General features: G+C 38.3%; 1 protein-coding gene across 5 annotated transcripts in view; it reads right to left on the reverse strand.

The window, feature by feature from the left end:
* Sphkap (SPHK1 interactor, AKAP domain containing) overlaps positions 1-25804 on the reverse strand; it is a 166740-nt gene that overhangs the window by 106630 nt on the left and 34306 nt on the right. For all 5 annotated transcript variants that reach the window (XM_010608140.1, XM_010608138.1, XM_010608139.1 and 2 more), the window contains exon 2: positions 15499-15610. In XM_010608140.1, the coding sequence (XP_010606442.1) occupies positions 15499-15610 (112 nt within the window). The remainder of the gene's footprint in view (positions 1-15498; positions 15611-25804) is intronic.

A 25804-nucleotide genomic window follows, 5' to 3' on the forward strand; every position in this document is an offset into this window, starting at 1 on the left:
AATCTGCAATAATACAGAAGATCCTAATAAGAGTACTGACATTGAGAAATGGGAAGAAAGGAGCTAAAGGTGTAGGGAAGGTGGGATGGTCTGTGGAAGGGCAAAAGGGGAAAAGAAATAAATGTGAGATAATGAAAAGATGGAAATAAATTGGCTGTAGATGGGGAGGGGAGGAGGGGGTGAAGGGAGGTCAGGGACAAGGGGAAAAAATGAGAACCAAGACCTGTCATGTAGAGGTACAAGATCCCAACAGTGAATGTAACTGTAAATGTACTGTATCCCTAAAATGTACCAATAAACTCAATTAAAGCAGAAAAAAAAATGGTTAAGGAGAAACACTTTGAAGAGAGCTGCTTCGTTGTGACAGCGTTCCTTCGCTGTGTAACTTTGAAATTTAATAACAATAGTTATTAGCTAATAGTTCATCTGATTATGCCGATATTTAAAATATATTTCTCATTCATTTCAATACAAGATTATTATTTAATATTTATATGATTTGATTATTGACCAGATAGCACTACTACACTGGAACTCTGAGCTTAGACCCTGATAATATATAATATCTGAATTAAGAGTCTAGACTTGCAAGGCAGAATAAATATATACATGCATATATATATATATATATATATATATATATAATTTAAAGTCTCAGAAAGCACTCACTAACAAAAATTATTATTTCCTTTGCTCAAGCTTGGACAGGCCAATACTTTATCTTATTAGAGCAAAACAAGCACCCAAGTCAGGTTCCGGTTATGCTTTAAATCTAGAATGTGCCCCTGAACTTTCCATGCTCAGAGGTGGGGCTTTTCAAGGATGATGCCTGGATTGTGGGTGTAATGTACTCAAGATGGGTTATTGCACAGAAGAGTTCCTCCCCCAGTGTCCTATTAGGAGATGTAGAAAGAAGAGGACGACACCGGGGCTGTGGCCTAAAAGGGTCCTCTCCCTCTCTGGCTCCTTCTTGGCCCTCCGCTTCCTTGATGCTTGATATGAGTATCTTTCCTCAGATGGGCTCCTCCACTCTGTCTTTTCTGGGTTGGAGCTAGCTGACCATGGACCAAGTCCTCTGAAAACAGTGAACAAAATTAAATTTCTCCTTCCTAAAGTTGCAAGAGTTGTGTATTTTTCCCATCAAGGAGAACATGACTAAAATGCTCCCAAATATCAGAGCATTCACTCAAGTGGTATTCTATCGCCTGTTGATGAAATTTTGCACTTTCGAGAGTCTTTGGGTTCTACCAAATCCTACACTGTGCAGCCATCCATACCGAGGGCTGCATGTGGTTAAGTTCTCTGCTGGTGCTCTGCTTCAGTTTGCCCTTTGTAAAAAATTAGGTCAAGCACTTCCGCACTAAGTAAAATGTAATTCTCCCCTCTCCCCTTCCTCACCTCCTCTCTCTATCTCTCTCTCTCTCTCTCTCTCTCTCTCTCTCTCTCTCTCTCTCTCTCTCTCTCTCTCTTTTCCACATGCATTAAGAAGCAAATAAGGGAAGAGGATTAAACTGCAGCCTTCAAAAAAACCACTTAGTATCATATGTTAATCAGTTTTAACTTGTGAAAGGCTTTCAGTTTAATGGTTTGGATAAACAATTAGAAAAAGAAGTACACTTGAAGGAAGACTATGTGCTTGAGAATTTAATGTTTTTGAAGCTTTGTGAGCATAAACTCCCTGCTGAGAGTCATTTCTGAGGTGGAAGAGAGAAAAAACTTACCAGCCTCTCATTAATCTGCTATTTTTAGTTCCAGATGTACTTATTTCAGATGAAGAGCTAATGATGAAAGTTGTACATTCACAAGCTTGAAATAATGCACAATTTCTCTTAAAATGTAATGGGTGTTGTGAAGAAGATTCTTCTGTACCATGTTAGTTACTTTCTTTTTGATAGAGAGAAATGAAGTATAATAATTTAGCATTGATAAAACAAAGAGAGTGAGAAACAGACTTTCGGCAAACTGGGCATAGTCCTGCACATTACTGAGCAATGCCTTAAAACGTTTAAAGTAGTTTAATTTGGAGAAGACAGTTATTTATAGATAGAGACAAAAATTTGGGGACAGAGCTATAATTCTATGCGATCTCATCATTCAGAGAGACCTTGGGCAATTCTCTTATATCTGTGGGACTTCGCTTGGTATCTGTTACATGAGGTCAATTAAAACCACTTCTTAAGACTGACCCACAGAGCAAATGAAAAAATTACTGCAAAGGACTCCCCTTTTTAACAGACTAGGCAATAGATACATGACAGCTATAAGTATCAAAAAGCAGCAAAGCTTAGACAGTATCTTTTCCATATTGATGTTTTTGCATTTCTACAGTGTTTGACAACTTTTCTTCTTTTGTTTATTAATTGTAATATCCCATTCTTATTTCCCCTTCCTTCTCTACTCTCCTTCCCCAGTTAATGTTCAAAGAACACATCTTCATTAAGGCCTACTGATATTAGACACTGGGAATACTAACATAAATAAAAATGACCTCTGCCCTTTTGGAACTCCGAGAGAGGGAACCAGAACATTCCTAGGACTGCAATGGAGAGAGCAGTGCTTCAATCAAATCCAATGCAAATAAGATATTCCAAGGGTGGACCTGATCAGTCTTATCTGAGTGGAAGAGGCAGCAAAAGACTGCACTTGACTAGAGTGTCGGATTTCAGTTGTCTGGAGCAACTGGGGAAGCCGGGAGCATATGGGTCTCTTGACTAGTTTGTTCTCCATAGCCTTCCTTTTAAGCATTCTCTCTGGTTTAGTCTTCAGTGTGTTGCTCTTTCCACTTCCTGAGGAGAGGCATCAATCAGCCCTTCCGAGGATGACTCACCCATTTCTGTTTCCAGTTTTGACATTTCTCAAGAGCATGGCTTTTTGCATTACTGTAGTCATTATGCCTGGATCCTCCGTTGTCATCTCGGATTCTTTGTATCTAAGTGCAAACTCTGCCTTCCCCAAGACAATCCTTACAGGCAACTTGACTTCTCTACATCAAGTTGATGTCAGAGCAAGACTTCTACCCCAGCTGGACCATCTCATTGTCTAGTTTTAGTCTTATAGTCTACTCTCCAAAGCATAATTTTTCTTTCATTCATTGAACGTTAGAAAATAACTTGAGTCTATTACGACCTAGTAATATAATGTAAATAATACCGAGCTTTTCATCATATTTATGGGGCTGATAATCTGGCATGGAAACCAAACTGTAGATAAAGCATACTGAAGTACACGTTTAATTGTAACTGTGGTTGGTATTAAAAAGAAATACATAGATGTCATGACAGAGAATAAAAGGAGTGAGGCTCTCTAGAGTCTGAATGTTTGTCTCTCCAGAAGTCATGCCGAAATCCAATCATCAATGCACTGGTATTAAAAAGTTAGACTTGGTATTTCATACTCTCAGTTATACTATTTGAACCTTATTTACACTTTTAGTTTTTCGCACAAAGAAAAAATGAAAAAAAGGAAACAAAGACTCTGTAAATAGGGGAGGGGAAGGAGGTGAAGGGAGGGCAGGGGTATGGGGAAAAGACAAGAACCAAGATATATCATGTAAAGGTACAAGATCCCAGTGATAAATGTAACTGTATTGTTTGCTTTAAATGTACCAATAAACTTAATAGAAAAAAAAAACCTGAGGCTTGGGAGGTGAGTAGTGTTCCCATAAAGAGACTTGCGGGGCCCTTTTTTCCTTTCATCATGCAAAGGCATGGCAGCTGGGGCTTTCTATGAGGAATGAGTCTCACCTGAATCTTTTGCTAGCACGTTGATCTTGGGCTTAGCCTCAGGATTGTGAGAAATAAACTTCTGTTGTTTATAAACACAGATGCTGGGGTATTTTATTACAGTAGTCTGAATGGACTAAAATTGGAATGCTATTCAGGCCAGAAAGTTAAGGAGAGCTGGGTCCCCATGGGGGCCCAGCCATTCACATGAGGCCATTCTTTCTAGACCCTGATCCCCCTTGCTCACTACTTCTAAAACCCACCTAGCTCACTGAAACCAGAGCAAATGACAAGAAAGTTGATGCTGAGGACACCTGGCTTCAAATTCTTAAGTTTTCTGTTAATGAGCTATGCAGCCTAAAACAAATCACTTAATCTTTGAGACTCAGTCTTTACCATCTAAAAACAAAGAATCTCTTAAGGATATTGGAAATAATGACTGCATGTAGTTTCTGATTAATTTTCATGGATTTTTGTTTTTTTTTTGTACCAGGTATCGAACTCGGGTCCTTGCGCTTGCGAGGCAGGAGTGGAACCACTGAGCTAAATTTCTGGCTATTTTTCATGTTTACAAAGAGTATCTCTATTGTTGTCATTGGTGATACATAATTTTTCTCCCAAGAAGTTAATCTCAGTTGATTGATCGATGTCACAAGTACTGCTAAGATCCTTCTACCATCGAAATTGGGCTAGGCTGTAGGAAACAAGAAGGATAATATTATGTTGATGAGTCCAAAATTTATGGACTTTATGTCAAACTGTGGTCTAGCATTTAAGACAGATCCTAATTCAGATCCTATTAATCATTTAATAACTATTTATTAATTCCCAATGCTTAAAGCATTGCACACTGCCCCATTGAGGAGTTTTCTGCACTTAGATTGTTCCTCCACATGCATCTTCTGCTCTAGTGGGCTGAAGAGCCCCACCTCACAATCTTTATGATGTATGTACATCTTTCCTTCACATCCTTCCACCTGCCTCCTAAACTTTTTGTTAATGTTTTCCCCCAAAACTTTAGGATCTAATTGAAACCAGGACCAGCCCTACCAAATCTGAGTTTCTGTGAAATGTCCACCTTTCTACCTCAGAATGTTGGAACACATGTGCTTTTCTTTTCCTTCCTACTCCCTCTGAGCAGCACTTGGGTGTTTGAGTGTCTCATTCAATTGAACCCCCTTCGTTCCCCTGCCGTGTTATTGGTACTGATCAACTGTTTGCTGTCTTGCACCAAAACTTTATATATTTGATAAGATATAGACGTGTAATGTTTATTTCCAATGATGGTGCTTCCTAAAGAATATTTGTAAAATTTTGTATGTGATGTTTCTAAATTGAAGAAAACTTGGAATAAACCAAAGCACCCAATGATGCCTTATAGTTTTGCAAGGATTTTCTAAAGCAGTAACGAAGAATTTTCATGCTGAGTAAGATCCCCATTTTCTAGTCTTCCACTATCAAAACATTTCATTTTCTGTTCATCATAAGCATCAAGATGGAAGGCAGCCTCAGAGCTTTTAAGGGAGAGAAATTTCACACATGATATAACGTGTTTCCTTAGTGCATGCTCTGTGGGTAATGATAGAACACTGCTTAAAGTTAACTGCATAATGCTAGCTGAAGAAGGAATTCTCTCCATTTCTAAAGCAGAGATTTATCCTTCCCCTTCCTTCTCTTAGACTGTGAACTTAGAGAGCTAAGATGAGCTGAGATTTTGAGACACGAGTGCCTGTCAGCCGGTTGGAGGCTGCCCAGGGCCTGGTGTGGCCATTCCAAACACTCTTGACTATCTGTTTACTCAGCAATTTAAAGCAAATATTATTTTTTAAATGTACATTATGTGTAGAAAAGTTTCGGAAGCACTGTCTAAAGGAACCATTCTTTCAAATGTGGAAAAAAGAATTGATAAATTTGTGTCAGATGTTAGGAGAGGAAAAAAAAAATAAAAGAAATCATAAGATATAGGGAGGGAGAGAAACCCATCAGAACATTTGTGGCATCACTCAGAGAACTGCCTGGGTCTCTATTGCTATGTACTCTGAATCCTTTCTAGGAAAGCCAGGTAAGTTTTTATTATACAAGGAGACTGCAATGTGAAGGGGTCATTTAGGTCTGAATAGAGAGTACTAAAGAGGGAAAAGAGCTGGTAAGTGTGGACACAGGGACCATGGCACCGTCTTGTTTGCTCGGGGCATAATAACAGCTCTCTTGCAGCTTAAATTTTCTTGACAGAAAGCTACCATATCTCTAAAATCTTACCTATTTTTTTTGTGTAAAGTCTCATGAGTTTTGAAAAAATACACATAGTCCTGTAATTGCTAGTCTAATCAAGATGAAGGCTCTCTCTCCAGTACCCTCTTCCCAAGGCCTCTGTACTTTGAATGTCAACAAGCCACAAGCCATGTATCTCTCAAGTTGCAGCTTGGGGGATTTGTTCTGACTTCCACCTCTGACATTTTGCCTTTACTAGGATATATATAGAATCATGTAGTATATACCTTTTTGTGGCTAGTTTTTTTACTTACCACAATGAGTTTAAAATTCATCTATTTTGTTGTATGTTTAGCAATTTCTTTCCTATTGCCAAGTAATATTCCATTTTATGGATGTACACAGATTTTTTTTTTTAAATTCTATTCCGTGAAGAATATTTTGGTTGTTTCCAGTTTTTGACAAATGTGATTCAAGCTGCTATAAATATTTGCCCATATGTTTTTGTTTGAATTTAAGGTCTTCTGTTTGTTTCTTGCTTTTGCCTGGCTTAATAGCCAGGAATAAGATTACTAAGTCATATGGTAACTTTACGAAAAATTAAAACTCTCTTCTAAAGTAAATTTAAAAATTTCCACTCCTACTCATAAAAGTACACAAGCTCACATTGTTTCAGACTTTTGTCTATTGTTGATGCCATCAATTTCTGCTTTTAAATGTGCTTTTGTCATTCTAATTGGTGCACAGTGGTATTTAGTCATTTCTAACATGTGTATTGTAGGTTTATTTGCCTTTTAGTTTTAAAATATCTTTCTCTTTTCAACTACATATTTAAAATTACACTTTGGCTTTCATTCTATTGGTTCAAATCATATTCAGAATGTTTAATGAGACTCTGTATTAGATGTTTGAAATGTCATTATATGGAAAGGTTAAGGTCATCCAAACTCAGTTTCTACTCCTTCTTGTATTTGTTCAACAGAGACTTGTTGATCATCTGCTGCTTTTACTGGGCATTATTTACTTAACTGGGAAATAAATGAAGAGAAAAAAAATAACAGCAAAACAGAATCTCTGTTCTCATTCTGTGGGGATAGGAAAGACATCAAATGAATAATCAATAAACACATCTATGCTACATAATGAAAACCACTGTGAAGGTAAAGCCAGATAAAGGGATACAGAGGCCAGGGATGCTGGTTGGGAAAGGAGGCCTTGGTAGGCCTCTTGAAGGACATGCTGGGCAGAGATCTGAAGAAAATGAGGTTCCAGTCACACCCTGACATGAGGAAAGAGGAGACCCAGGCAGAGGTCATCAGACGAAGCAAACATTCAAAGTAGGAGTGTCCTGGGTGTATTTGGAGAGCAGCAAAGATCCCAAATGCCTGGTGCAGAGTGAATGGTGGGAATAGTCTCCCAGGAGTGGAGACTATTATCATGCAATAAAAAGAAATCATTGCTGAGCTGGGCCAGCTATTTTTCAGTGTCTTGAAGTGCTCTAAGAGTCTCCAAAATTGTTTCATTATAATTTAGAAGGTTTGGTCATTGGTTTAATTAATATCTACTTGCTGAATGGATTACATTTTTATAATCGCTCTAAGGCTTAGTATACACATGCGTGCACAAAAAGATCTACAAGTCTTTTGTGCAATTTTACACATTTTTAATTCATGATAATGTAACAACCTATGCCTTAGCAAATTTTCATTCTGTGGTCATTTGTTTTTCACGCTGGGATACAATATGTTTCCTTATTTCAAAGGGAAAGTATGTGATGCTTATTTAAGGCCTCATGAACTATTAATAAGAAATAATGTACAAACTATTTTGTACAATATTATTGCATAGAAGGCAAAACATTACTGAAAACTCAGTGGTTTACTCCCAATTTTTCTGAAGGTTTAATTTTTTTTTCATATTTTTTATCCAAAGGTTTAATATTAAAATATCATTTTCTTTTCAATGATAATTTTACAAGATGACTTATAAGTTGAGTTCTGGTATTAACTTTCTTTGACAAAAAAGGAGAAGTGAATTACAAAGTATGAATAATTATGGTTGATTACTCATGGGACATATTTTGTAATTCTCTTTAATTAGACGTGAAGCATTCTTGCATTATACTACTGACACACACTAAAATTTGAAAAATCTTATAATTGATTATTTTAAAAGTACTAGAAAATAATAGAGTTCTCTTAGCGCTTAGAGTAAAATTGTTCTGCATTATGAAGGGCGAAGAAGAGTTTAGAAAACGTGAGATCAAAGGAGTAGTAGGATGGGGCAGCTAGGCGGGAACTGGCTTGCAGTGCACTTGCAATTCACTTCTCTCTGAGAATGGAGGGCATGAGAAGTAACACCTCCACCTGATCCTGGCTGCCAGATTAAATTAATTGTATCTTTCCAGCATGAGAGTCTTTATCTATGGAATGCTTTTAGCAATGTGCGTTTGATCTAACAAAGCTTGATCCTGATAAATAAGTATGGAGTAATATACTGGTTTGTGGAGAAGTCATCTCTAACAAATGTCGTATAAAGGTGTAACTACGTGTAAATTGGAGGTGTTTTACGATAAAAGGGGCTCCCTTCTTGGACATTAGTCAGCCCAGGCACATAACTTAGAGACTTTCTTTGCTAATCTGGACCAAAGTGCATCTCTCAACATAGCAAAAAATGCACTATACAGCTGTGCTACAGTCTCAGATGTATTTCTGTTTTTAAGTGTCAACCAGTGACTTGTACCCTGGAAGCTACGTTGTAGTTCAGCGTAGTCTCAGGAACTTTGTAAGGCCACAAAGGACAACTGAGTTGATTGGGACTGATAAAGAAGTATCAGGACATTGTTGTCTAGTTCTTCCATGTCTCCCATATGTCAGCTTGCAGAAGAATACTTTGAAAAGGGGTCAGAACTTTTTCCACATGCACATGATAAGCAAGTTTGAATGTGGACTCTAAAACGCAGAGCTGCAAGACCAGATATACTCGGGAAATGTAAATATAGTGTAATTTGTGAATGGGCATCAATAGCTGAAGCAAAAAGGCTGATTAGCTGCTACTTAATCGCTATTTAAAGATAATCTACGGCTGCAATATTTTTAATATCAATGAAGGGAATGTGATTCCAGTGTTAAGAGAAGAAAAGTAAAGACATATGCGATGAGGAGATACGTGATGAGGAAAGCCTACCATTGACTTTGTATGGTTTTACATATGGAAAGTACAGGTGGTAGAAAATTTGCCACTAGACAAAACGTCTGTAGATTTGAAAGTCAGGTCATGTGTCAGTTGAGTATGAATGCTTGCTTTTGGCAATTAAAAATGACAATCCTTTTTAATCAGATTCTTTACTTCTTGGGAAGGAGCTACTGGAAACCACTAGATTTTAAGCTGGTAATCCAAGAATCCACCTGTCTGGATGATTCCATCGGGGAGAATATGAGCCCTTTGGCAGCTCCTTCAAAGTGTGTCACCTTCATAAAAGGTAGAAATGAGTGCAGTAAGTGTGCACACGCCAGTGAGCATGCTCATTCCGAGGGACACAAGAGTGAGAGTTATGTTGGAATATGTCTGAGCCATGTCCTTTCTTCTTCTGTGACTCTGGCAGAGCTGAAAAATGGCCACTGGTACGCCCAGCAAGACAGTAAAAAGATCTGTGCCACTACGGTTGGTAAGCACGAAGTGTAGACCTACTCTGGCCAGCTAAACTGTGTGGATTTCTTAGATGCAGGACTGAAAGCAAAGAGAAGAGGCACCAAGTCCGACGACAGGGATGGCACCTCTTTCTCTAAATGCAAAGAGAGAATTTGAATGTCAGATTAGATATTTCTGACATTTAAATCCCTTCCATTCTTGGATAGAAGTATTTAATACATAATGTAAAGAAGGTTTGGGGAAATTACAAGAATTCAGAAACAAAGAGCTTCTGCCTAGTTCCCATACTGCAGTATCACCTCAGCCCCACTCAAGTTCTGTGCTATTTTGGGTTTTCAAAGTCCTACGTTTGTAATAGAAGGAAGGAAGGAAGGAAGGAAGGAAGGAAGGAAGGAAGAAAGGAAGAAAGAAAGAAAGAAAGAAAGAAAGAAAGAAAGAAAAAGAAAGAATAAGGAAGGAAGGAAGGAAGGAAGGAAGGAAGGAAGAAAGGAAGAAAGAAAGAAAGAAAGAAAGAAAGAAAGAAAGAAAGAAAGAAAGAAAGAAAGAAAGAAAGAAAGAAAGAAAGAAGGAAGGAAAGAAAGAAAGACCAAAAACATCCTTCCAGGAGCTCTTCACACATAGCCAAAAGGACGGTCAGGGAGTGGCACTGTACAGAACATAACAAGACTGCACACTAGAATCTTACATATGTGTGGCAGCAAGCTAGGGAAGGGAAGGAAAAGCGGGGAAGAGTCAAGAATACAAGTCCTTGAACATATTAAATTCTGGAATATGAAGCCGAATTGTTTTCAAACTGCAGGATAAGCCACAACTCATAGTTTCAAACAGTCTCTAATAAAAGATCAGTGCGGTGACATTTTCCAAAGAGTAAACTGGATGTGAAACCCAGGCAGCCTCGCCTCTTTGCATTAGGATGGACTTGGGTCCCCTTAAAGGCAGGGGAAAGTCTTAGCATCTTGACCTGCTTTTGCTGCCAGCAGAGGAAAAAACTTCCTGCCAGGAACGGAAACCTTCAGTATTTTGGCTTTGTCCTCAGCACAGCTTTGAAGCTTCCTAGATGTGAAGGTGGATGCAGAATGTCCAGAGGTTTCCTTAGGTGCTCAGAAAATGGCCTCCAGAGGGAACTTAGATGGAACTGGGCTGAATCTGGACTCTTGGTCTTCCTTCCTGCTGCCCAGCTAACTGCTGATCCCCTTCCCAGGATTCTTAGAAGTGTCGTGGTTCATGAATAGCTCAGTGTAAATAGTGATTATCTTTAAAAAAAATACCATTTCTTCAGTGCTGCTGCAGGATGGTGATAGAACAGAATGTCTACCTACTTGATGAAACTTGGCTAAACCATTTCCTGGTGTTGGGAACTGGGCCAGAGCCACATAATGCGAGGAGTATTTAGGGAACTAGAAGTGCTGTGTGCTCCAGGAAGAACAAACACCTCGTGTCTTCTGCTGTAGAACACAGCTCTGTCATGTGGGTTTTGTTTTTCATTTCATTTATTTATTCCTGAAGTCTTTCCTTCCTTGAAGGAAACAGCTTCTACAAACACAGACTACGGTAACAATTTTCCATCATGTGACCATCTAGACATTCAGCAGGAAAAGTTCTTTTCAGCTTCTTGGAAGTATTGTTGGGGCTCTTGTCCAAGGCAATTCTGGCTGTATGAAGAGTGTCTTTAGAGACATGGGTTGGATTTTGAAAAGCCTCACAATTTGTATGCCTGTGATTATGCATATTAATTGAGTTGCTTTTGTTAATTATACATCATGAAAAAGATACATGCTTAGGTGAAAATGTATTTTGACAGAATAAAATGAATCACCTAGGGATTTTTCACACTGCCGGTCTTCAGATATATTTGCAACAAATTTAAGTAGGTTCAAAGAGGGTCAGTTCTGGCAAAGCATGCTCTTCAAATTTCAAAGAGCTGGTCAGATGTCATATTAGGATCAAACTCTGCCTCAGGGAACCTGGATTGTTTTCAGGCTGCCGTCTTTGATAAGTCTGAATTAAAGGTGGATTTAATTAACGGGACATAAAAAAGAGAAGCGTTCTCACAGTGCTGAGTTTTCTCCTATTCTTCCCTTACCTCAGTTCTGGCCAGAGACTTGGTTCCACTGTATCCCAAATAGCAGACTGTTAGCTTGTGAAGTAAAGCGTGGACGGAGATGTTCAGCTATTGTGAGAGTGAGCTGCAGTACAATGCTTCCTAAGGAGAGGGAAATCTAACAGATAAGCCTCATCTTATCTTGTTGCATGCTGCATTCTCCTCTGTTCTTCAAATTCCATTTAAATAAATGTTGCCCTCGTAAAAAGAATTTATTTGGAACTAACTGATATTTATTGGGTACGGATCACATATGCACGAAGGGCCTACGCAACACTTTTCACATGTGAACATCACGCCAACTCTCAAGGATCTGAATCAGAGAGGTCCCATCCCTGCACGAACATCACACAGTAAAATCTGGGATCTAACTCAGAGCTTATATTTCAGGCTCAGGTGTGGTACTTGATATTCCACTGCTTCCTGAGAGAAAACAGGTGTTGATTGGTTATAAATAGACTACGGAGAGCTTTCTATTTAGTTTTTAGCCAATATGTGACGATAACATATCATCATTTAGCTCATTTAGTGAAACCCTATATGAGTGAGCTTAGCAGTGATGGTTCTGTTTGTCTTGTAAGCAGAGTCTTATGAGAAGGGAGCATCGGAGGATGCCTATGAGAGATACCATTCGGGGACACTAGGAGAGGACGTTAATGCCCTTTCTTCATCAGGAACCATCAGGATCTCTTCTCCATGTTTTCCACTGCAATATCTTGTAATTTTAGCATTTTAAATGCATTATTTTGGAGACTCTCATTGCACTCATTATTCTGGGTCTCCGTGCTTATTAAATTAGAGTGACACAAAGTTTAGTTCACATTCCAAACTTGAGTGGATTAGAATGTCTGCTTAGAGCTCTATGAAAATTAGAATCCCGAGGTCCTGTCTAGGTGGGATAGCCTTAATTATCAATGCCAGTCAAGGGATAGGGTAGGAGTTGTGGTAGGGGACAGATTTTGTTTGCAGCACAAGATTAGGCTGTGTACTCACTGGCAAGCATGCCAATGTGAATTTATCTGCTAACTTTCCTAGCCCTTAAAAGAGGAGAAAGAAGGAAAAGGACAGTTCTGAATCCAGAGCTAGGAAGACCATACCACTTACTTTGAATAACAGAGCGCTTTTGAGAGCAAAATTAGCAAAATGCCAGGACAAAATATGTAAAACACTCCTGCGTGGTATGCTCACCTTGGCTCTGTGGAAAGGCAAGCTCTCAGCATCAACAATTCACACGAGTCCACTATAATCTTTTCCTGATATTATTGCTTTTTCATTGCTGCGGCTTCCAGTGACTGTATTTCCCCAGCAGCAAAGGGGAGCTGAAGCAATTAGGCTTGCTTAGGATTCCCAACCCTCAGGGATTCATTGTAAAAGACAGGAAAGAAATTCCATCAATTTGTAGATTTTTCAGAGACTGATAATCCAGCTAATGCACTATCTTCTGCACCCTTGCTTTATTTCCTCCACCAGTTATTTTAGTGATATGTCAGTTCTGACAAGCAGGCTTGATGAAAAAGATGAAACTATTATATTAGATGGGTTTGGAAAATTGGAGGTAGATTTCAATTACCCATGTTCCTCCTATTGAAGGCTGACTGACTGAGGATGGGAGATTCAGCTGGAAGGCTACTTCTAAGAGCTCCTTGCTCTGTTTGCCTCTTTTGTACAGAACGAATATTATGTGTGTACTTAGGAACATGCAGATCCCCACTTCCCAGCCCTATTATCTGTGATTAACAAGATTAAATGACTGATCAATGATCACTGAAATTCATTTGCAGTCATACATAGTAATGATATCAGTAATAAAGGCATAAACTCTTATAATAGTCAGTGCATTTTTACTGAGGGTTTATGTTCCAGATACTACAAAGAAGGGCTTAAGATCTTTGAGTTACTCTTTTGAAAGAAAGGCAAACACTCACAGTCCCCATGTTGTGTGATACAAGGTTAAATGGTTAAAAGCGCAATTATGCAAACTTCAGAGAATGATTCAAAATAATGGAATGTTCTATGGTTATTTTTAAATTACCAATAGAGGAAGGTGTTGACTTCATTAACCTGCAAAATGATTTGTCCCTTGCCAAATGTGGTTGGATGGTCTGTTAAACCATTCAGACTGACCACCCTTCCTCTTCTGAACCACAATCCATTTCCTGCTGTCTATGTTCTCTCTTGGTTCTTAGCATTTTCTACTGAGGATTTTCACCTAATTTACATGGCCTTGACACGTTACTGTATGGTTGAGTTACAAGATTATTTAATTTACGAATTATTTGACTTTTCACTGGATAAGCAAGCAATTTCTAAAACACCAGATTGTAAATCCTCTAGTGTTGGCAGAAATTTATGATCTATCCTTATGTTTCCCTTCAAGATATAGCAAAGTTTTCAATGTATTCAGCTTGAATCCATGAAGTTGCCTCAATGTGATCATTTCTGCCCCATAAAAAGCACTTTCAAATGGCTTAGTGTAGTAAGAATCCAGAAATAATTGTGGTATGAGTGGGATTATTTTTAAAACTTTACATTCTTATTTGTGAATGTATGTATACATATATTCACTATATATAGTCCACTGTGATGCTACTTCTTATTAAGGACTATATGTTTTCTAGTGTAGATATTTGTTAATTATTGTAATACTTGAAAACTAGGAAATTATACAAAAGTCATAGGGGACTAACCGAGTATGGTAATTAACAAATTGATATATACATAATGTTTATATGCATATATATGCATATATTACTATACCTTACATACATATATATGCACATGTAATATGTCTAGGAACAATATTTTACATCTAGAAGATTTTTTAAATTAATTAATTAATTAATTAATTAATTTATTTTTAGTACTAGGGATTGAACTTGGGTCTTTCATAGAAGATGTTTTAAATTAATTTCTTTCAATGAAATAATACAAAGTGAGGTCTTCCAAATCTGAATGTGAAGAAACATATTCTCCTCTATAAACTAGTATCACACGGCCAGGGATTTAGCTCAGCGGTTCAGTGATCTGCCTTGCAAGTGCAAGGACCTGAGTTCAATCCGCGGTACCAAAAAGAAAAGAAAAAAAAGAAACTAGCATCATATTGCAATAAAAGAACTGAATAGGCCGGGGATTTGGCTCAGTGGTTCTGACGATTCCCTCACAAGCACAAGGACCTGATTTTGATCCCCAGAACTGCCTCCCAAAAAGAAAAAGAATTGAATAGATAAATCAGGAGCTTGAGTATTTTGCTTTAAGTTTTTGGGCCTTAGTTGGTTTGGCTGAGGACATGATACAATTAAATTAAATGATTTTGTGTTGTTCAAATACTAACTTTCTGCAACTGTCTTAAAGCAAGATTGTTGGTCAGCTCTGAAGTTCACATTCTATGCAATGCAATTCGGCTTCTCCTAATAGGCCAAGGATTCTTTGCTCCTTGAGAAAATGTCCAAAGGAGAACAGTTATGAAGTCTTCTTAAACATGGATTTAGGAGTAGAGCACAATAAATCAAGCAATTCCAGGCCTCTAATCCATGGCTCAGTTGGGAACAGATGGATAGTAGAGGTGGGGCTGAGGTGGAATGGCGATGGAGGCTTTGTGGTTTGCAAGTTGTACCTTTATGAACTGCGTTGCGTGGCTTTTTAAACAATCATTTCCATGCATTACATTTTAAAATGTCATCAGAGCGTATTTGGGAAAGTAGAATGCAGGTCATTTAGTTGGCTGTTTCTACTTTTAGAAAAAGGACTTAAAAGGTCAAGTTCAAGCGCTTTCAGGGCCAACTAGGCAGAAGAAACTGACACGGATAAGGTTACCTTCTTACAGGCAGTGATGGAGCTGCCCGGGCTGCTTCCTGCACTGCCGATGCTGCTGCCGCTGCCCCGCTGCACTTCTGAAACTTCACACATCAGTGGTGATTCCAAGTTGCTGTCCGTGTCCCAAACACAAAAGAGAACACATTCCATGAGTCATCTTGCTACTTCACCGCGCAGGATGAACAAAGAAACACAATTTGTCCAAAATAGTCTTTTCCGATTGCATCCAACACAATTGAAAATCTTTCTGCTGAAATGGGCATTTTTGGTTGACAGTCTTGGGTAGCTGGTGACACCACTGTGGATGACACCGTGGTGAATACAGAGCTGCAGCCCAGCACCCTCCTCGGTGCTTAGCGGGACACTATTGCGTCTGACTTCCAGGAATGTTTGCAGCTCTCCTTAAGCAAGAAGTTTAAAGTCCAAATAAAGCCCTTTCCCTTGTCACTTGAATGCAGCTCTGCCTATTACCAAAACATCATAAAATACTCATTTTATTTTTAAAATGGGAACAGAATAATTAGTTGGGGATGCAGGATGACTCCATGAAAAGAGTGCGGACTTCAGCAAAAAGGGTCATCTGCTCACCTTCTCTGGGACTGGAGACAATCCTTCTAATCTGTCTCAGAAACTGGAGCCTTATACCTTCTTCATATCTGTCAAATTACAGTGGGCTTCACTATGTACAAGACTGCATAAATATGCTAAAAATTTAGATTATATCTACAGCTTTATGAAGTAATAAAAATTAGAATTATTACCAAGCACTTTCATCATATCAGGGGAAATTTAGAATTAAACTTTAACACAAAATCCTCTCTGAATCTTATAAGCACTTCTAAATACTTTTTTTCCTGACAATGTGATCATTTAGAATTAAAAAAATCTACCAATCTCTTCAGTCACACATGGTTTTGTTGTTGACCATATATAATTTGTAAAATTCATTGAAATATATATTTGAGGATACTATCTAATAGTTTTCTGTGTATCTCAACTCAAGATATGAATCTTTTCTCTTTAAATGAGGAAGAAATAAGTTAAATCAATAGTGCATTTATGTCTTCTTTTATTTTTATTTTTTGGTACTGGGGATTGAACCCGGAACATTGCGCTTTCAAGGCAGGCAGTGGAACCACTGAGCTAAATCCCTGGAATTAATACAAGAAAATGAAAAACAGTGGAAACAAAGTCTTTGTAGATAGGGAGGGAGGGCAAGGGAATGGGGAAAAATAAGACCCAAGATTGATTATGTAAAGGTACAAATTTCCAACAATGAATGTCATTATATTGTATACATTAAATGTACCAATAAATTAATTTTAAAAATTGTGTCTTTCTAAAGAACAGTCTCCACTCATGTTTCAAGTTGTGAATTGGCCAGTTTTCATCAGATAGATGCATGAACATAGCTGTTATTTCCTTTATTAATTACCACAAAAAACATTTAAAAATGACTACTGATGGTGCTATGTAATAAATCCTAGTCAGGCAAAAATTTTGCATAATAATTAAAATCTGTTTTTGTTTAACATTTTTATTTATTTTTTTCTGAGTAACTGTTACAGAACAAATTTAATATAAATTAAAGGAGAACATCTGTTATTTTGGTTACCTGGGGAAAGAGTAAAATAAGGATGTGGAGAAGAAGAAAGAGAGAGAAACAAAATGATAGAATAGGAAGCAAGAAAAAGGGAGATAAGGATGGAGAGGGGAGGAGGAAGGAAGAAAAGAAGAAAGGAAGGAGGGTGATGGAGGAATTTGGGTTCATTTCCTGGCCGTTTGTCCCCAGCTATTCTGCACCTACACTCTCTGTCTCTCAGGCTCCTCATTGACACTTAAGCTAAAGTCTGCAGTTTCCTGATTACTTTGGAAGTCTCCTGAATATGCCAGAGTCCTTGAGTTTTCAGTCCCTCTTCCTACAGTTCCACACGATGTGGGGAGTATTGCTTATTAAACTGCCATTTCAGTGTGACTACCCAGTAAAACCCACTGCAGATGTCCCAAAGGCAAAATAGGCATCACTATTTCATTTAAAATCATTAACATGTAGAAGACAAGATCACAGACAAAACTAACATTGGTTCACAATAACTTAGACCATGAATCAAAGAATTTTCATTATTCCTTCTAGGAGTTAGTCCAGCAGAGTGTGCAGGAATTCAGAAAGACAGGTCTATGCCATTTCTCCTGTGTCCTCACGGGCAGGTCTGATGAGCTAGTAGCACACTTCCATCCAGGCCATCATAGGATGTGTGTCCTGATTTAGGATACTTCCCACGTCATTTTACAGTGTTAGTGACTCCCAGAGTGGGACATAGGCAGGCTGCACCATAACAGTGAGAAAGATCCCAGGCTGCTCATTCCTGATATAAAACAATAGAAACAATACTGCACCATTCACACCTGCTCTGGAGGAGAATCATACCTGACTTGGGCAAGGTTGGTTGGGCCCTCAAAGCGGCAGGTAATGTGAGAAGGAATCACCCTTGAAAAATTACTCAGCTGCCCCACAGGCACATTTTGTATGGCTTTAGGTAGACAATCTGATACAGCATTTTTCATGCACCCAAAAGTTTAAGAACTGCTGAGCTCATTTAATTGTAGGAAGAAATGACAATTCTACCCACCAATTTCTCAGTGGACTTTTATTCTACTTTCGTGACTGTGTGGTGTAGAAAAGAATTTGAAAGTTTGTTCCTTGTGTGCATGGCCTGCTCCATTTGTCCTACTGCTAAGCATATGCAGCTTAATAAATAAGTTTAACTATGTATAACCCATCTTTTGCTTATTGTTGAGGAAATTAAACAAGAAAATACAGTAACACGGTGGTATTAAATCTGTGTATCACTTAATGTTAAGTGTTATAGAACTCCATTGCACCGATATTGGAAACAACGGCGAATTTTGTCTCCATAAACACATTGTATACCACTTTCATGGGGTCTGATGCCCCAAAACCCTATATGTAGGGAGGCTTGTCTTTTAAATAAAGTAATATGGATGCAAACTTCCAGTGGGCAACTTTACAACTCAGCTCAATCTGTTCCATGGCTTTTGGGATAGAGAAAGAAATTTTAGAGATTTTGCGGAGATACAGTACTTGAAGCTTCAGAGAATATTTGCTGCTACAGGACAAGAAGAGGTGACAGTGACATGGAACTTACACATTCATTAAAATGAGCTCAAACTGACTTTGAAAGAACTGTCAAGATACAGTGCAGCCCTTTCCCTGGTTTCTAATGGGGAAGGCTAAAAATTCTTCTCTGGGATAATTTCCTTTGATTTTGACAATATTAAGCAAATCCTTTCCGACTGGTTTTAGGCCAAAACTGTTCAAAGTGTTTCACTGAATATGTAGATAAAGTAGTAAAGAAGATACAAAGATAGAATTTGATGTAGTGACCCTAAACCAGGTTTCTATGCAGCAGCCTTTTTTTTTTAAAGAAAAATATCAAATACGAATAAACAAGGGGATAAGCTGTCACTATACTGCCGTCATCAGTGACACATGCAGGATGGATAAGTAGGACATCCAGCATCCACAGTGAAAATAGTCTAATGAGTATTTTTCAGTGATTTACAGAAAAAGGGAGGGAAGGGCAAAGGAAAGGGGGAGGAAGGAGGAGGAAAAAGAGCAGGAGGAGGAGGAGAGAGCGTGCAGCCCAGATGCCCACCTACTATAAACTGAGTTGTTTATATACTGCTACTCGAAGCTTTGTCCCTAAACCAGCACCAGTGGCATTTCTTGGCAGTTGCTAGATAACCAGGTAGCTTGGGTCTCCGCTAGAACCAGAATCCACATTTCTTTGATTTTAATACATTGCCATTTATTTATCAATTAAAAAGTATCCATATATTTGAAAAAATACAACAAATATAAGGTACATATAAAAACATATCAAAAAGAAAGTTGTTCAAATAAACACATGCTAGCACTGACTCAACACAACATACTAGAGGTATATTAACATGATGCGATTGAACTTACCTCTCAAGACCAACAAGGGTTATAGTGATCACGCATTGATGTCAAAGGCAGATCTCCAAAAAGAACCAACCATTCTTAACACATATTTCACTAAACATAAGGCATAAGGCAAAAACATGAAACTGAAGGGAAAACCATAGTCCCACGTGTGTCACCCCAAAATTTGAAGCGCTTCCTTCAGTAATGGATTGCTAAAGAAGGTAGCAATGGAACAGTCACAACTAGCAACAACATGCCTCAAACGCAGCACCATACTCTGTGCCAAAACGGGAGAGCACATAGTGCTCTTGGGATCACGAGAAAAACAAAATACACATTTTATCTTAAACTCAGGAAATGGATACACTTTGTAATTATATATATTTATAAAGTTTGAGAGCACTCAACCAATATACTAAACACATTCTCATTTCTTCTTGGGCTTTTGCCCATATCACTTCTTTTATGAACATTGTTCCCAATCCTTCCTCTTTCTCCTTGGTCATTCCTACCCTGAACTTTCGGTCTCAGCCTATAAATTACTTCCGGTGCCTCCTTCTTCCTTTCTCCCTGCCAGACCACTACTTTTCTCCAGCCAACTTCCGAAGGCCCATGCATTCCTACCTCTCCCCACAGCACCCGACCCAAGAAGAGGTATTTTCCTTATGTGTTCCAAAAGCACCCTCTGCCATATCCTCCTATAGCACTATAGAAAATTACAGTTTTGCAGTATTTGTCTGACTCCCTTTAGGCTGCAAGTTCTTAAAAGGCAGGACTAACTCAGGACTTAGGACAGAACTAGGGAGGGGTAGATGATTAAAAACACTGTTTGAAGTGGTTTGTTTCTCTCTTTCTGAGCATTTTAGCTAACCTCAGAAGATTTGGAACAAGCAAGTATTTAAATTCAGTGCTTAATTTTCTTCAGTGGTGACAGATGGGGAATAAGCCTTGTCTGAGAAGATAATTCAAAGTATTTCCCATGATAGTTCTAATGAAAAAGGTTCCTGCTGCTATTGTCACTAACATGTCAAGTAAACACAGTGTGAAGTTAAACAGTTTTAATAGATTCTGAAAGATAAGGTTTGCTCTTCTCACCACTTAAAGGATGTTTTTGGTAAAATGTAGTGATTATGAATCATTTCAGTCCCTCAACCCTATCAAGGATATCCACTCTTGAGCTTTATACTAAATCCTTTAATCGCAACACTGGAAGAAATAAAATCTCACAGCTAACAGAAGAAATCCTGAGCAAAGAATTAAGGCTTTCTCATTAAAATCAATTTAACAATATAGTGCAACCAAACATTTAGGGGATTTTAAAATATGCTCCTGCACAGATCAGAATTAAAGGTTAATCATGTGAATGTTTGCATTTTCCTTTTATCCAAGGGCACTTATTTAGCTATTCCGCAGAACTCAGAGGTTTAGGTCAATCTTCCCAAAACTGATTTTATTAAAACTCACATGATTTGTTAGCATCTATTACTTTCATCTACTGACCTATCTGTTGAGAAAGACTCCATCCTTGACCTACCTTTAGTCAGCTTCTGGGAGCTCAACCCAGGCCTCAGCCTGCTGAGTCCCATTTTAACAAAATCCTGCTGTTTCAGTTTAGCAAGAATTCCTTCCCCCTTTGATAGCTCATCAGCTTCCTTATCCCCCAAGCTCTCTATTTTCATCCTTGGCTTGCCTTGGGCAATAGCCATCCTTGGTCAGCTTAGCAAGGATTCTCCTATTCTTGATGTCTCTTCTTAGTAATTTTCTCTCCACTGACCCCCTCACCCTACCTATGGGCCACAGATCCCCATGTGTTCCTGTGATAGACAGCTGAGTTAGGCAGAAATATTATAGGCAGTCAGATAGGGCTAGGTCAGCCAGAGTGTCAGGACAAAGGTGAAACACCCCTTAGCAGCGATCTGAGACACATGGGTTGAAAACCAGGTCTCAAGACAAAGACAAGATGACCTGACCCACAGGCTTCCTCAAAGAACAAACACTGGGCATACTAAAGTCTAGATAGACGTCAGCTCCCCTCCCCCTCGGTGGGTGACCAGTGACCTCTGGACCCACCACTTCCTCAGAGAATCTTTGTTCTTTCCATCCATGTTTGTTACATGGCTTCTTTCCCAATTGGACCACCATTACCCAAGTGACTACACTTGTAACCTTATTGGACATTCATGGCTGTGGCTCATGTTGTACCCACGTGAGTTTCACCCTATAAAACTCTTCTGTAAAGTGAGGTTCCCGGCTACCCACTAAGGTCCCCTCCAGTCCCTTGGGAGCTTTCCTATCAATAATTGTCTTCCTACTCTTAACCTCCATTGTTCCTAGGATTCATTCTTTGATTTCTAGAGAACAAGAACTCAGCGTATCACACAGTGAACAGGTTGGGAGATACAATATTTCGTCTCTGGCATTCCTGCTACATTGGAGTTGAGCCCAGTTCTGTACTGAGGTCTCTTCCCCACCGTACTAGCTTGCATAAAATCTGTCTTGCCATCTTTGACAACTACCTCATACAGCCTTTTTATTTTACACTATGTACTTTTTTGGTTTCAAACATGTCCTAGGCAAGAAGTTTATGCATTCTTTTTATGTAGGCTCTTAAAAATTATTCTTTTGCTGCCTTACTCATGCTTTTCTAGGTTGAGATGTCATATCTTCTATCAAATTAGATTTTCACCCAATCAGTCATGGCTGAAAGAGAAATCTTCATTAATTCTGTGGGATTTTAGTAGTATCAGAGGAAGCAATTCGTCAAAGCTTGAAAATATTTATAGATCATCATTTTTATATGTCTTCTTTAAAATTTAAAGGTGGCTGATTAATTTTAAAATGAATTCCAGATTTCTGATCTCCTAGACCAGTAAAATAACAACAAAGTTATAGAGTGGCTAGCCTTTTATTTTCCCAAATAAAGATATTAATAAAGCATATACCAAAACACCTAATATCCCTGTTCTTAGAATCATTCTTCAGATAAAGAACATTGTAACAATGTACTAAATTTGTGCTGCATTATCTGAGAGTGATGGATTTTTTTTAACTATAGAAAAGTAAAAGATTTTTCATCAACACAGAGAGAATGAAGCTGCAGACTTCAGTTTGGGGACAACTTTTTGTAAGCTAGTTGTCAGTGACTACAAAGACAACACAAACAGGTCATTCATTATTAACTATAAAACAAATGGCCAATTTTAGCAGAAAAAAATGGCTTCAAATTAGCTATACTTTAATTCATCCCAACTATTTAAAAAGATAAAGAACAAAGACATGGTTATAGTATTGTTTCTTCACTTGGGATGTAATTTGCAAACATCAAGAACTGTTAAATTCCCTATTTTCAGCACTACCTGTACTGAAATCTTATATACTGAAAGTTGTACTGAATATCATTGAATTAAAGCTTTTTAAGTCAAGGAACCCTGAATCTTTCAGATATCTTAGATGTAAAAACACCTTAACTGTAAAACACCTCAGATACTGGGCAAAATAACTACCTAGATTACAACATAACAATCAAGCAGTAAATTTCCTAATATAAGGAAAAATGCAGTACATTCAAACATAATATTATTGCTGACCAGATACATAGTATAAATAAATAATTGCTAAACAATCTGTGGGTTGGATACTGTGCTTTGCCTATGCACATAGAAAATGGAGAATGTCCTCATGGATTTATTGCCTGCTGTACACATTGTTTGTTTTTTTTTCTCAGATTCAGGTTTCCAAAATACACACAATGAAGATTTTCATACTTATGTTGAATCTTAACTAGTAGCATGAAGTTATAAAATGAAGAACAAGACAGGCCTTTGGAAATCCAACAGAACGCAAGAGAATTTATCCAATTTATTCAATTAGTCTAAGACCATGCAATTACGTGGCCTGTTCAGGCACAGTCTTATATCCATCATCAAGGGAAAACACCGGGATAATTAAAGCAGAGCTCTGAAGCTTACAGAAGATTAATGTGACACTGGTGAAAACACAAAGGGATATTTTTCCAGAGGAAGCACTACACAATACAACTGCAAAGTTTCTAGAGCTGTATTACTATGATGCTACTTTAGTTTGTCCCGCCCCGCCAAATTATCAGATTACTTCAATGGCTATGTAAAAAGATGATTTATCTGAGGCATGTTAAATATTGTTTTCTTCCATATTTCTGCTGTGCTTTTAAATTGCTTAGCAAATCTTTTCCTTCGAGATTTTGGAAGTTAGGTGTCTAGGGAGCCCCTGCTTCATTTACCACAAGCAACGCATCTTGGAACTACATTGAGTGTAAGTTCCTGGGAGGAAGAAGCAAGATCAGAGCCTGTTTGACTCACACAGGAAGTACTAAGACAAGAAATGTTTGTGAGGAACACGGGCATGTGCCATTTTAATGCCCAGTGATTTTTATACAAGAGTCAGATGTTAAAAAATTCTCTGTTACTAAGTGAAAGAATGAATTTGTTAATCTCTCAAATTAGGAAAACTGTTACATTGTTATGTTGATCAAAATAATTTGTATTTTACATGTTACTTTGGGGAGCATAAACTCATGACTTTCTGGAAACTTTTCGGCCTGTCTTCTCCTAACTCTTAGATATGCATCTCCGTTACTCATCAATGCTTTCTGTTTTACAGGATAAATGCCAAAATGAGATGTCTATGCTGGAAAAATCAGCTTATTATTAATTTAAAAACTGAAAATTAACAGTGTGTTCCTCAAGGATCACATTGAAGGACTTCAGATGCAGGCATTAAGATGACTCTCCCAAAACTCTTACAGGACAAATGCCCTTAGGTTAAATAAAAACAACTGTATAACTATTAACATAGGTGGCAGGCAGCATTTCTGATATGAGGCCAACCTGGTCATTTCTGCACTTAAAAACCCCCAGTAGCTCTGTAAATTTTAAGTATTTGCCTAAGACTACAAACATCCATCTGCTTGGACTTCCTGTCTTCCCCATGACTTTGTGTCCTCTGCGTTCACCTTCTCTTCATCATGGCCACCACGGACCTCGTGTTGCTCCTAAAACCAGCCAAACACAACTGCAGTCTTGGAGCCTGGCTGGGTGCTGCCTCTGCTGGAATGTGCTTTGCTCCAAACACATGGCTTCATCTCCCCCATCACATCTTTCTCAAGTGTCACTGCTTCAGGGAGGCTTCCTGCACTATATCCACAGACACCCATAAAGCCCCTGCCACTGGCTTCCCAGCCTTTCCTACCCTCTTCCAGTTTTCTCTGTGTCTGGTATTCTAACATTGCGTGGGATACATTTATTTCCTATGCTTAGTGTGTATGTCTCTCTCCCCTGCCCCCTCCCATAGGTTGGATATTCCAGGAGTGAATTCATCTCTTTTTTCATATTAGATTCCCAGTCCAAGAATAATACCTGTCATGTCACAGGAGCTCACTAAATATTTTGGGTCAATGAGTTAATTACTGCATAATTATTTACACAGCTTCATAAGCACAAGAATCCAAAAATGTTCACAGAGGCTACCTTAGGCTTATGGGATTGTTGTGATATTTTTTTCTTGTGCCTTTCTTAGTGATACTATTTTACGACCAGGGAATGTTCTATATTTTAAAGTGGGCTGTAATGAAGGTACTTGGTAGTCTCATGCTTATGAATAAATACGGAAATGTAAAATGATATTGTATATACAGTCCTAAGGAATTTCTCTGATCACTAAATAATTTTTCCTTTCAAATCAAACAGTGTTTGCAACCTTATTGTATAGAATAATTGCTTTAATGTTCTCTTCTGTTTTACCAAAAGTACTAGGTCAGCAGCCACAGTAAAACTGGCTGATGTGCTTGATAGGAGCGATAGAACCAACAGAACCAGCAAACACTGCTTTAGACTAAAGACCAGTTATCACAGGACAAACTTCAGTGCCTCCGGACAAGAATCCTTCAACACAGATAGTTGTCTTTGAGTCTATATCTTGCTTCATTTATGTCTCTGGGGGGATTTTTTTTTACAGTTTCATAAGTTATCTATCAAGATGACTGATGAAATGAGATTGAACTTGGACATCCCGTGGAGTGCCTCACTGATTCCGGATAATGAAACTTGACATATCAGAAGCTGAAAGTTTTTGGCACTGTATAAAGCAATAGCAAAGTATAATAAACACAGGCTCCCTTAAAAGAATTACCTCCTCTTATGTAAAAATGGCCAAAATGGAAGGTTTATTTTTTCCTTAACACATTTAATGGACTAAAGGTTCTTGTGAGATCTATATTGAGTATATTAGAGTATTAATAATAGCTAAAGAGCTGCCTGCCTGCCTGCCTGCCTGCCTGCGATCACCCGGCGGCGTGCGCGC

The sequence above is a fragment of the Fukomys damarensis genome, unplaced genomic scaffold (assembly GCF_012274545.1).
Source record: "Fukomys damarensis isolate Sample0158 unplaced genomic scaffold, DMR_v1.0_HiC HiC_scaffold_16, whole genome shotgun sequence".
In the NCBI taxonomy this organism is placed as follows: domain Eukaryota; kingdom Metazoa; phylum Chordata; class Mammalia; order Rodentia; family Bathyergidae; genus Fukomys; species Fukomys damarensis.